This window comes from Macaca nemestrina, chromosome 12 (genome assembly GCF_043159975.1).
Source record: "Macaca nemestrina isolate mMacNem1 chromosome 12, mMacNem.hap1, whole genome shotgun sequence".
NCBI lineage: Eukaryota > Metazoa > Chordata > Mammalia > Primates > Cercopithecidae > Macaca > Macaca nemestrina.
Genome location: NC_092136.1, coordinates 133,697,134 through 133,710,440, shown reverse-complemented (window position 1 = coordinate 133,710,440; position 13,307 = coordinate 133,697,134). Strand labels below are relative to the sequence as shown.

At 44.3% G+C, this 13,307-nt stretch overlaps 1 protein-coding gene across 3 annotated transcripts in view; it reads right to left on the bottom strand.

Annotated features, from left to right (window-relative positions):
• The window catches only part of LOC105476146 (galactosidase beta 1 like 3), a 41,139-nt gene that overhangs the window by 18,257 nt on the left and 9,575 nt on the right, over positions 1–13,307 (bottom strand). For 2 of the 3 annotated variants that reach the window (XM_011731798.3, XM_011731801.3), the window contains exons 8-9: positions 10,057–10,138; positions 8,545–8,609 (exon numbers count right to left, since the gene is read on the bottom strand). In XM_011731798.3, the coding sequence (XP_011730100.2) occupies positions 8,545–8,609; positions 10,057–10,138 (147 nt within the window). The remainder of the gene's footprint in view (positions 1–8,544; positions 8,610–10,056; positions 10,139–13,307) is intronic. The other variant, XM_011731799.3, reaches the window with a different exon arrangement.

Below are 13,307 nucleotides of genomic sequence, written 5' to 3'. Positions count from 1 at the left end.
AAGAAAACAATTTACAAAAGTTTGAAAAGGTACAGAGTATGTTTTCTGACTTCAGTGAAATAAAGGAAAAAAAAGAAAAATTCCCTATGTCTGAAAATTTAAAAATTAACTTCTAAACATACTCATAGGCCAAAGAAGCAATCGTATTGAATGTTCGAACTAGTCTGAATTACAGTATATCCAATATACCAAATATAAAACTCATGAACTAATGAGAAATCTATACCCTTAAATGTTCATAATAAAACATAGATAAAATGTGAAGGCTAATTACCCACCTCAAGAAATTAGAACAGCAAAATAAACCAAAAAGAGTAAAATAAATAAAGGAAATATAAACCTAAGAGCAGAAGCAGTGAAATTGAAATTAATTTGCAATAGAGACAATTTAAAAAGAAAAATCGGTCTTTGAAAAGAACCGACATGCTTCTGATGAGACTGATAAGACAGAGTAAAAACAAATAACTAAGAGCAGAAATGAAAAGGAAAGACCAGCACAAATGATATGGCCATTAAAAACATGAAGATAGTGTACATAATTATATGCCATTATATTTTAGTTTGAATGAAATGGACATAGTCCTAGAAAAACTGTAACAACCACATTTACTCAGAAGGAAATGAACTTCTGAGTACAGCTCAGAGATATAGCCGTGGGAAAAACATAAATCCCATCCTCACCGCAAGGACAAAGCTAGAAAAACTGTAAATTCACGGCTTCCTCGGTCCATCAGAGAACCTAAGTCACAGAGCAACCAAATACCTAAAATCCACAGAAAACCTGATGCCTGCAGGAAGAAGCTGGACCCAAGTCACCTGCTTACCTGGGGCTAGATCCTCTAATATAGTATCAACAGATCATATTAAAGAAGTGCCATTTTGCAGTTTTCATGTTTTAACAATTGCCCACCATTTAGAACACTCAGTTTTTTATTATTTAATAGTAAAATTTAAACATATCTAATAATAATTTGCCTTAGTTTGATTAATAAATTGTATCAAAAAATTTGGGGATAGAAAGAGGCTTTTTTTCCCCCTTGTATTATTTTTAAAACTTTTTAGATGAGCTGGACGAAACCTTAGTACATTGGAGCTGGAACTGTATTGAGTACAGCCCCACCTCTGAAGCCTTATATTCATGTCTTAAGTACTATTGATTGTTCTGTGAATTGTCGTTAGTTTCATATTTGACATTGTAGTAATCCACCTTGCATTTTAGTCTTTGCAAAAAGGATATTGCTAGGTATATTCTTCTTTCTGATTGAGTATTGAATTTACATTTTCACAATTTCATTCTTTGTCATTATAATCCAAAAACGATGTCCACATCGGTCTTGGAACTTCTCACTTCAAAAATGAAATACAGATTTAGCAATGTTGTACATAATGATGTCCAAGCATTTTTCCACCTGTTAACTGAGTTTTCCAACCATTTACTATGTGTTGAGGTTGGTGGGGTTTCTTGCTGTTTTTCTGAGGTGAATGACTTGTTAAAGAGCCTCAGTAAGAAATTTCAACTGAAATCACAAAACCATAAAGTCCAGGAAACCACCAGAAGATGGATTTTTAGTGTTTTTGAAATCTTGTATTTCCTTTTGATATCACTTACTCATTTTAATTTTACGACTGCCAACTTGTTATGGTATTAACTATATGTATGTGTTTATATGTATGCATATAAGATATGTATATGTATATGAAGAATAAAGTTAAGATTTGGTCAAACTATATTTTCCCATTCAAGTACAAAAATGTTTTCAAGGCTGCAAAAAGTGTACAGTTGTTAAACAAGTTGTAAATAAAGACTTGTATAAAAATTCAAAAAAAAAAAAAAAAAGAAGTGCCAAAGACAGTGTGGGCCAGCATGAGAGCATGAAGTCAAGGGAGCCGAGACGGGTGGCGGCTGACACCCTCATGCTGACTTTAACTCCCCAAGTCTACCAGCTGTTCTGAGGGGAGATTCGGGAGAATCCTGGGGAAGTCTCTGTTGTGGGCTGAATTGCGTCCCCCAAACAAATTCACGTGAAGGCCTAACTCTCAGTACTGCAGAATGTGACTGTGCTTGGAGACAGGGCCTTTAAAGAAGTAATTAGGTGAAAGGGAGGCTGTTAGTGTGGGTCTTAATCCCATGTCACTGGGGTTCTCATAAAAAGAGGAAGTTTTGACACAACAGGGTCTCATGTTCACGGCAGAAAGACCACGCGAGGGCACGTTAAGAAGGTGGCCACCTGCAAGCCAAGGAGAGGCCTCAGAGGAGAACAGCCTGTGGATGCCTTGATTAAAAAGGGGTCAATAGGATGGGCACTAATCCAGTATGTCTGGTGTCCTTGTAAGAAGAGGAGATTAGGACACAGACACACACAGAGAAGAGACCATGTGAGGACACAGGGAGCAGAAGATAGCCGTCCAACAAGCCAAGGAGAGAGGCCTCAGAAGAAACCTACCCTGCTAGCACCTTGATCTCAGACATCTAGTCTCCAGAATGTGAGAAAATAAATGTCTGCTGTTGAAGCCACACAATCTATGGTCCTTTGTTATGGCAACCCTAAGAAAGTAACACAGCTTTCTTTCTGATGTTGGCTGAGGGGAGGGAGCCACCGCCACTGCCAGACCTTCTCCCAGCCCATCTTCCCTAGGGAACAAAAGCCCTAATCAGCTAAGAAACAGCACAGAAGCTGTCACTTAAGGGCAGCTTAACTGGATAAAATCCATTGCATCTGGGAAAAGGGATGGGAGATGCCCTATCCTTGGGAAAGAAGGAACACAGGCTAAGATCAAATCTGCCACTAGAAGAAAAGCAGGAGCAGGAGCACCTGCAAAGGCCACACCGCTCAGACCCAGAGACAGCATCTGCTGACAAGAAGGCATAATCAGAACATCAGGGAAAGCCTTTCTCCCTCACCAGCAGGCTAACCAAGCTGGAGAAAAAGTAACACATACTATAGCTGAGAGAGTCACAAGCAACAGATTCTCTGTGGGACACAATGCAAAGGTGAGACTCAGAGGGGAAAGCAGACATAGAGAAAACAACCTCTGCCTAACCAGCACTTGCCGTCAACACAAGATACCACCGGAAACATTTGAAGCCCATGATGCACAAAGGATAACACAGCAACAACAAACCTCACAACTAGCCCAACTCCAGACTAGAGGAACACAAAATCCCACATGGCATAGCAGAATGAAAGGCGTGCTGATCTCCAAGACAGTATCCATGTCCTATACAAGATGTGCAGATTTCAATAAAAAATTATGAGACATACAAAAAGGCAAGAAAAGAACACAGTTGGAGAGATAAAGCAATCATCAGAAACAGACTTAGATAAGACACAGATGTTGTAACTATCACACAAGGAATTCAAAATAACTATGATTAATATATTTAAGCCTATCGTGGAAAAGGTAGACAGCGTGCAAGATCAGATAGGTAATTTTGGCTGAAAGATGAAAACTATAAGAAAGAAGCAAATGGAAATATTATAAATCAACAACATAGCAAGAGAAACGAAGAATTTCTTCAGTAAGTTCATCGCGAAACTCAACAGGCATGAGGAATGAATCAATGAATTTAAAGATAAGTCAGTAGAAATTAACCAAACTGAAAAATAAAGAGAAAACAACACAGTGGGAAGGAAAACGGCATCCGAGAGTTGTGAGACCATACTAAGTGATCTAATGTACGTGCAATTTGAACCACAGAAGGTGAGAGAGCAGAGAAAATATCTAAATAAGTGATGGCTCAGAATTCTACAAAATTAATCACCTAATCTTGCATTCCTAGGATGAATCTCACTAGAATGTAACTGTATTAGTCCATTTTCACGCTGAAAAGACATACCTGAGACTGGGAAGAAAAAGAGGTTTAACTGGACTTAGAGTTCCACATGGCTGGGGAGACCTCAGAATCACGGCAGGAGGTGAAAGGCACTTATCACACGGCAGCAGCAAGAGAAAATGAAAAAGAAGCAAAAGTGGAAACCCCTGATACACCCATCAGATCTCGTGAGACTTATTCACTATCATGAGAATAGCACGGGAAAGACCGGCCCTCATGATTCAATTACCTCCCACTGGGTCTCTCCCACAACACATGGGAATTCTAGGAGACACAATTCAAGTTGAGATTTGGGTGGGGACACAGCCAAACCATATCAGTAATGTATTATCATTTTACATATTGCTGGATTCAATTTGCTCATCCTTTGTTGAGAATTTTTGCTTCCATGTTCAAAAGGGAAATTGGTCTTTGGTTTTCTTTTCTTTAGTTGCTTTCATTTGATTTTGGAATTAGGAAAATGCTGACCTCATAAAATGAGTTTAGAAGTATTCTCTCCCTTTTCTATTTTCTGGAACATATTGTGTAGAATTTTTATTATTTCTTAATGTTTGGTAAATTTCACCAAACCACCGATCCAAGAATCTCCTGGAACACCAAGCATCATAAATTTTAAGAAACAAACCACATATAGGCATATTACACTGAAACTTCTGAAAACTAAAGACAAACAGAAAATTCTAAAGGTAGCCAGAAGAAAAAAGACCAAAAAAAAAAGATAAGGATTAATACTGAGTTCTCATCAGACACCACGGAAGTAAACCAATAATAAAGAGACATCTTTCAAGTGGGGAATTATGAAGATACTACTGTACAATCCTAATACTATCTACACTGAGTGTGATTAGTAGTTTCAGGTTAATTTTTAAATGTATATACATATATTTCTTTCTATTTTTTTTTTTTTTTTTTTGAGATGGAGTCTCCCTCTATTGCCCAGGCTGGAGTGCAATGGCACGAACTCAGCTCACTGCAACCTCTGCCTCCCAGTTTTAAGCAATTCTCCTGCCTCAGCCTCCCGAGTAGCTGGGATTACAGGCACCCACCACCATGCCCAGCTAATTTTTGTATTTTAGTAGAGACAGGGTGTCACCATGTTGGTCAGGCTGGTCTCAAACCCTTGACTTCAAATGATCTGCCTACCTCAGCCTCCCAAAGTGCTGGGATTACAGGCGTGAGCCACCGTGCCCGACCTATATTTTAAATTCTAAGTCGACAGCTACAATTTTTTAAACTGACATAAGTAGTAAGTCTACAGAATAGATAAAATGGAATCAAAAAATTATCAATTAGCTCCAGAAAAGGGAGAAAAAAAGAACAAGAAACAAAGTACAAAGAAGAAAAGAATTTGCAAAGAGGTAAATTTCAATCAAACCATCTCAATAACTACTTTAAGTGTGAATGATGTAGCCACATTATCTTAAAATACAACAACTGTCAAATTGAATTTTTTAAAGCAATATGTAAATATACGATGTCTACAAGAAATCCATTTTAAATATAGATTTTAAGGTATATAAAAAGCAAAAGGATAAAGACATGCCATGCAAATACTAATTAAAAGAAAGCTAGTTGCTATATTTACATCAAAATAGAGTTCAGAACAAGGGAGAGGGACATTATATAATGATACAGCAGCCAATCTTCCAACAAAATATCATAATCCTAAATGTGAATGCACCTCAAAACAGAGACAAAAACTAATAGGCCTAAAGGAAAAATAAACAATCTATGATTATATTTAGAGATGTCAACATTCCTCTCATAATAATTGATGGAATGAGTAGGCAGAAAATCAGTAAGGATAGTGATTACTTGGCCAATATCATCAATTAGCTTGACCTGATGGGAATTTATAAATAGATGTAAACTACACATTACTCTCAAATGTACACAGAACATTCACCAAGAATGACCATATTATGATCCATGAAACAAACCTTAACAAATGTAAAAGAAGAGAAGTTATACAACTATGTTCTTGGGCCTTAACAGTATTAAACTAGAAATCAGTTATGGAATACTGGCTGGAAAATCCCCTAAGATTCAAAAATGAAACAGCACACTTCCGACTGATGCATGGAATAAAGAGTCTCAACGGAAATTTTTTAAAATGTTTTGATGTTTTGAACTCAATGAAAACACAGCCCATCAAAATTGATGAGATGCAACAAAACTAGTACATACAGAGAAATGTATAGCATAAATGCATATATTAGAAGAAAACTCCCAACTCAGTAAGCTAAATTTCCACCAGAAAGACCAAGTGAAAGAACAAATGCAATCCGAAGGCAGCAGAAGGGACAAAATGCTCAAAGTTCAGAGCAGAAACCAAAGAAGTTAAAGACACAAAAATAACAGGGAATCAGAATCAAGCCGAAAGCTGATTCTCTGCAAAGATCAATAAAAATTATAAACTTCTAGCCACACTAACCAAAATAAATACACAAAATTAGCCATATTAGGACTGAAAGAGGAGTCATCACTAATGACAACAGACACATCAAGATAACAAGGGATTATCACAAACAACTCTATGCCCATGAATTCAAAACTTTAGATGGAATAGAATGAAATGAGTAGAACAAATCCTTGAAAGACATCAACTACTACAACTCACTTAAGAAGAAATAACTTAAATTTTCCTGTATCTATTAGAGAAATTGAACTGCAAGTTAAAATTCTTCTAAAAAGGAAAACTTCAGGTCCAGGTAGTTTCAGTAATGAAAGTTACCAAACATTAAGAAACACTAATAATTCTACACTATCTGTTCCAGAAAACAGAAAAGGAGAGCATACTTCCAAATTCATTTTATGAGGCCAGCATTATCCTAATTCTAAAACCAAACAAATACCTTTTAAGAAAAGAAAACCAAAGACCAATGTCCTTCATAAACATGGAAGCGAAAATTCTCAACAAAAATATGAATAAACTGAATCTGGCAAAATAGAAAATGATAATAGCTCACAATCAGATGAGATTCATTCCAGGAATGAAAGACTGGTTCAACATGCAAAAACCGCAGTCACCGTATTAACACACTAAAGCAGGATGGCCTTTGGTTTTGACTATGACTGTACATATATGACAGCCAAGCACAATCCAGTCAGCTATCGAAGGAAATAAAGCACTGAATCGTGCTACAACATGCATAAATGGACCTCAAAGAAACCTCAAAAAAACACCACCCTGTATGAAAGAAGCCAGATGCAAAAGACTAAATACTGCATGAGCCCACTTATGTGAAATGTCTAGAAAAGGTAAATTTATAGAACTAGAAAGCAGATTGGTGGCTGCCCAGGCCTGGAGACGGGATTAACTGCAACGAGCATTAAATGCAATGAACATTTTGGATTGTGGTGATGGTTGTGGAAATCTGTATGTTGAATTACATGCTTACAATGGGTGAATTTAATGGTGTACAAATGAGATTTCAATTAAGTTGTTAAAAGAAAGTGACAAGAAAAAAAGAACAAAAAGGAAGAAAAAGACTTAGCAAAGGTATTGAAAAACTAGAGATAGCCACAGATCCACAGAGCTCTGGCAGGGCCCCTGCCTTTCACCAAGTTGGAAACTACAGAAATTGATGAAAATCCAGGCGCAGTGGCTCTGCCTGTAATCTCAGCACTCTGGGAGGCCAAGGCGGGTGGATCACCTGAGGTCAGGAGTTTGAGACCAACCTGGCCAACATGGTGAAACCCCATCTCTACTAAAAAGTACAAAAATTAGCCAGGTGTGGTGGCAGGTGCCTGTAATCCCAGCTACCCGGGAGGCTCAGGCGGGAGAATCGCTTGAACCAAGGAGGCGGAGGTTGCAGTGAACCGAGATCACGCCATTGCACTCCAACCTGGGCAACAAGAGTGAGACTGTTTCAAAAAAAAAAAAGAAATTGATGAAAAAACGAAATAAGGTTCATGACTCTTATTTACAACATAGGTGGAGGCTGGGGACAGAGCTCTGGAGCTGCAGAGGCTTTGGCTAGGCCGGGGGCCACAGTGTGCAGGAATGGAAGGAAGGCCCTCAGGGGCGGTGTAGTGGGGCTGGGAGCGCAGGCAGAGGCTCACAGCGGCCCAGTGGGCCAAGGCGTGGGGGCTGGATGGCATCCTGGGCACAAAGGACAACCAGGAAAGGGTGGTAAGCAGAGGAGACTGTGACCAGGACTGGTCTTGAAGCGCGCACTCTAACTAGTCTAGAGAAACGACAGATGGACTCCCCGAGGCTGGGCTGTGGCTTTTCCTTCTTTGTAACTGTCACGGGAGGTCACCCACTGAGAGGAAGGTGGGAGCCGCTCAATCCGCGTCTGTTAAATCAGCGCAGGTACAACCCTCGTCCCTTCCCACGATGCGTATGCCGTGGCGGGACAGGCTAACCCCACGAGAACTCCCTGGGAGGCCTCCATCAGCAACGCGCACAGCCTTCTCAGCTCCGTCTTCACAGGGCCAAGGCAGGAACGTCGTGTCCCGCGGATTCCGTCACCCCCGCCCTGCCCACTCATCTCCGTGACGTGCTCCACAAGCGGAGGTGAACACGCGGCTCCCCTCCTCCCTCCGCACCCCAAAGGCTCCCCACATGGCCTGGAACCTGCCGAGGACCCAGGTGGAAACCTGCGCTCTTCTTGTCAAAGCTGTTTTCACGGAACACCAGTTACCCAGGCGAGGGCGGTCATGGCAGGAGCAGCTGTAAAACCCGCCCGTCTGAAATGTCTTACCTGGACTTTATGAAGCTGATTGAAGGTATTCCGCTGAATTTTTTGCAAGTTGATGGCGGCCAACACTGCACAAATGAGAGAGGCCCGACTGAGGCGGCGCCAAGCACCTTCAGGAAAGGGAAGGAACAGGAACCCGCCCCCGCCCAGACGCACGAGGAAGGAAAGAACCCGCCCCCCGCCCCCCCGCCCCCCCGCCCCCCCCCGCCCCACGCACGCGGGAGGGAAGGAACCCGCCCCCGCCCAGACGCACGCGGGAGGGAAGGAACCCGCCCCCGCCCCCCGCCCAGACGCACGCGGGAGGGAAGGAACCCGCCCCCCGCCCAGACGCACGCGGGAGGGAAGGAACCCGCCCCCGTCCCCCGCCCAGACGCACGCGGGAGGGAAGGAACCCGCCCCCCGCCCCCCGCCCAGACGCACGCGGGAGGGAAGGAACCCGCCCCCCCCCCCGCCCCATGCACGCGGGAGGGAAGGAACCCGCCCCCGTCCCCCGCCCAGACGCACGCGGGAGGGAAGGAACCCGCCCCCCGCCCCCCGCCCAGACGCACGCGGGAGGGAAGGAACCCGCCCCCCGCCCCCCGCCCAGACGCACGCGGGAGGGAAGGAACCCGCCCCCCCCCCGCCCCATGCACGCGGGAGGGAAGGAACCCGCCCCCCCCCCGCCCCATGCACGCGGGAGGGAAGGAACCCGCCCCCGCCCAGACGCACGCGGGGGGAGCGCAGGCTCAGCAGTGGGGATGGCGAGAGGCTGCCCGGATCGCATTCTGCCACGTCCAAAGGGCTGCCATGGCCATCGCCACATCCCTGACACTTGCACGGACACTCATTGTTAACATTAGCTACACTCTGTGCAGGGAAGTGAGCCAGGCCAAGGCTCCCTGACATGATTAGACCGGAAACGGAACGCAGCTTCCTGGCCCCAAGCTCAGCACGTGCTCCAGTGTACCACGCTCCAGTGGAAAAGCCGCTGCTAAGGAGGCAGAAGGGCAGCCGCCGGCAGCAGCCCGCCCCACCGGCCTGCTCACACCCGGGCGTGTCCCTCACTATTGCCATCTGATGAGTCCGTCCTGAATCTTCCTGCCACTTAATTCTCTAGGATCTCCTAAGTGTCCACACGGAGCCTTGGGCGGTAGGATCCCAGGAACGGGACAGGGTCTAGGCGTGGTTCCTGACACAACACCCATCTTCTGGTTCTCCCTGTGGTTTCCCACGTTAGTGGAGACGGCCCTGATCCCAAGCCAGGCCCTGTACTAATGCAGATTCCTTACCACAGAAAAACTATGGGAGATGGAAAGGCATCCTGAGGACAGAGGAGCTCCAGTGCTGCTGTGATTAAAGACAGCAGGAGCAAGGCCAAGAGACCGGGCTGGTGAGCGGCCCTGAACCTTGACCTTGAGTCCTGGACACGGGAAAAGGAGGCATCAAGATGCACTTGTTTTTCTCTGGGGTGTGTTCAAGATTTACACGGGCTAGCTGAAAGCCTTGTTCTCCTGTGAACTAACTCTAAATGTGTACCTCCTTTGGTGTGGCCACTCAGCACATTTTTCTCACCATCGGAGGTCAAGAGAAGCTCCACAATCCCTCTTCTCAGCAGAGCCTGTTGAGAAAATTAACCAAAATGAACCCAATTCCCTCATTCCATTGCGAAAAAAGAAATACATACAGCTCCCCATACTCATGGGTTCTGCATCCATGAATTCTGCAATCACAGTCAGAAATGTTTTTACTTTTTTAATTTTAAATTTTTTTTTTAGAGACAGGGTTGTTGCAGGAAGTCAGGGACCCCGAACGGAGGGACCGGCTGAAGCCACGGCAGAAGAACATAAATTGTGAAGATTTCATGAACATTTATTAGTTCCCCAAATTAATACTTTTATAATTTCTTACGCCTGTCTTTACTGCAATCTCTGAACATAAATTGTGAAGATTTCATGGACACTTATCACTTCCCCAGTCAACACCCTTGTGATTTCCTATGCCTGTCTTTACTTTAATCTCGTAATCCCATCATCTTTGTAAGCTGAAGAAGATGTATGTCGCCTCAGGACCCTGTGGTGATTGTGTTAACTGCACAAATTGTTTGTAGAGCATGTGTGTTTGAACAATATGAAATCTGGGCACCTTGAAAAAAGGACAGGATAACAGCAATGTTCAGGGAACAAGGGAGATGGCCTTGGACTCTGACTGCCGGTGAACTGGATGGAACAGAGCCATATTTCTCTTCTTTCAAAAGCAAATAGGAGAAATATCGCTGAATTCTTTTTCTCAGCAAGGAACATCTCCGAGAAAGAGAATGCGCCCCTGAGGGTAGGCGTATGAATGGCCCACGTGGAGCCGGCCATCTTTTACCGTCCAAGCCAAAGGGATGAAATAAGCCCTCGTCTCCTGTAGTGCTCCCAGACTTATTAGGATGAGGAAATTCCCACCTAATAAATTTTGGTCAGACAGGTTGTCTGCTCTCAAACCCTGTCTCCTGGTAAGATGTTATCAATGACAATGGGTGCCTGAAACTTCATTAGCAATTTTAATTTCACCCCATCCTGTGGTCCTGTGATCTCGCCCTGCCTCCACTTGCTTTGTGATATTTAATTACCTTGTGAAGCATGTGATCTCTGTGACCCACACCCTATTCGTATACTCCCTCCCCTTTTGAAAATCGCTAATAAAAACTTGCTGGTTTTACCGCTCAGGGAGCATCACGGAAATTCCGACATGTGATGTCTTCCCCAGACACCCAGCTTTTAAATTTCTCTCTTTTGTACTCTTTCCCTTTATTTCTCAGACCAGCCAACGCTTAGGGAAATAGAAAATAACCCACGTTGAATATCGGGAGTGGGGTTTCCCCCAATACAGGATCTTGCTGTGTTTCTCCAGGCTGGAGTGCAGTGGCATGATGATAGCTCACTATAACCTCAAACTCCTGGATTCAAGCCATCTTACCACCTCAGTCTCTTTGAGTAGCTAGGACCACAGACACACGCCACCATATCCAGCTAATTTTTTTTCTTTTATAGAAACAGGGTCTCACTATGTTGCCCAGCCTGGTCTGAAACTCCTGGCCTGAAGTGAGCCTCCTGCCTTGGACTCCCAAAGTACTCAAATTACAGGTGTGAGCCACCACACCTGGCCAAAAATATATTCCTTAGTTGCATCTGTACTGAACATGTACAGGCATTTTTCCAATCATTATTTCCTAAAGAGTAATATATAGCAACTATTTATGTAGCATTTACATTGTATTGGGTATTAGAAGTAATCTAGAGATAAGTTAAAGTATATGGGAGAGGCCAGGCACAGTGGCTCATGCCAGCAGTTTGGGAGGTTGAGGCAGGCAGATCACTTGAGGTCAAGAGTTTAAGACTAGCTTGGCCAATATGGTGAAACCCTGTCTCTAATTAGCCAGGTGTGGTGGTGCATACCTGTAATTCCAGCTACTTGGGAGGCTGAGTCACAAGAATTGCTTGAAACCAGAGGCGGAGGTTGCAATGAGCCGAGATCATACCAGCCTAGGTGACAGAGTAAAACTGTCTCAGAAAAAAAAAAAAAAAAAGCATATGGGAGGATGTGCATAGGTTGCATGGAAACGCCACACCATTTTATGTCAAGGACTTGAACACCGACCGATTTCGTGTCCATGGGGGCCCTGGAATCAATCCTCCATGGATGCCAAGGGACGACTACATGAGGAAATTGGAAACTAAACAGAGCATGGTTCAGTTGGGTGAGATGTGAGCTAGACAAGGGTTTGAATTCAGAGTCTGACCTTCTGCAACTTAGTAAATTGGGGGAAATCACTGTCTGTCTCAGCCTGGTGATTTTTGTGGGGAATGACCCTAAAATCGGTCGAGTGTGGGTTCTGACACCCCATAACCAAAGCCTCCAGGAACAATGGGCTGAGTTTACCAGGAAATGCCCTGGAAGAGGATCTAAGTCACTGAAAGAAGAGGAAGACGACTAGGGAATCACTCTGTGCTGGAAGGGGAGAGGCTGCAGCTGTGGGGTCCTGAGAACCATCAGGGACTTCACCAAGCTCAGGTGCTGCCCAACACTGTCAAGGGGTACAAGGAAGCTTGCCATGGCTGCAGGGATGGGGAGATCTCATCCGAAAAACCATGGTTACGAGGCCAGATAGCCAGGGCCCGGCTGTGCGTCTCCCGCGTTCATTGAGCCACATCTGGGCCTGGGATTGGAGTTGAATGGTAATTTTTTTTTCTTTTTTTTTTTTCTTTTTTTTTTTTGAGACGAGTCTCACTCTGTCGCCCAGGCTGGAGTCCAGTGGCACAATCTCGGCTCACTGCAAACTCCATCTCACAGGTTCAAGTGATTTTCCTGCCTCAGCTTCCCGAGTAGCTGGGATTACAGGCATGCACCACAACGCCCAGCTAAATTTTGCATTTTTAGTAGAGACAGGGTTTTGCCACATTGGCCAGGCTGGTCTCAAACTCCTGACCTCAGGTGATCCGCCCACAGCAGCCTCCCAAAGTACTGGATTGTATGCGTGAGCCACGGAGCCCAGCCAGTAAATTTTAAAATCAAGAACAAACAAAGCTGGCTGAATACAACTGATTCAGGGCAGCCATGCAGCCCCTGGGAAAAGTTAGGGAGGGAAATTACTCTCTGACCTTGTCCAACTCCAGAAGCCACAGCTGCAGGGCGAGAGCCAGCATGTGGATGAAGTCCAGCCCCACCCTCCTCCCCACTTTGCCCAGCTGGGGACCCCTCCTCTTCCCCTCCCAGCCTCCAGACAGGTCTCCGTGCAGGCACTG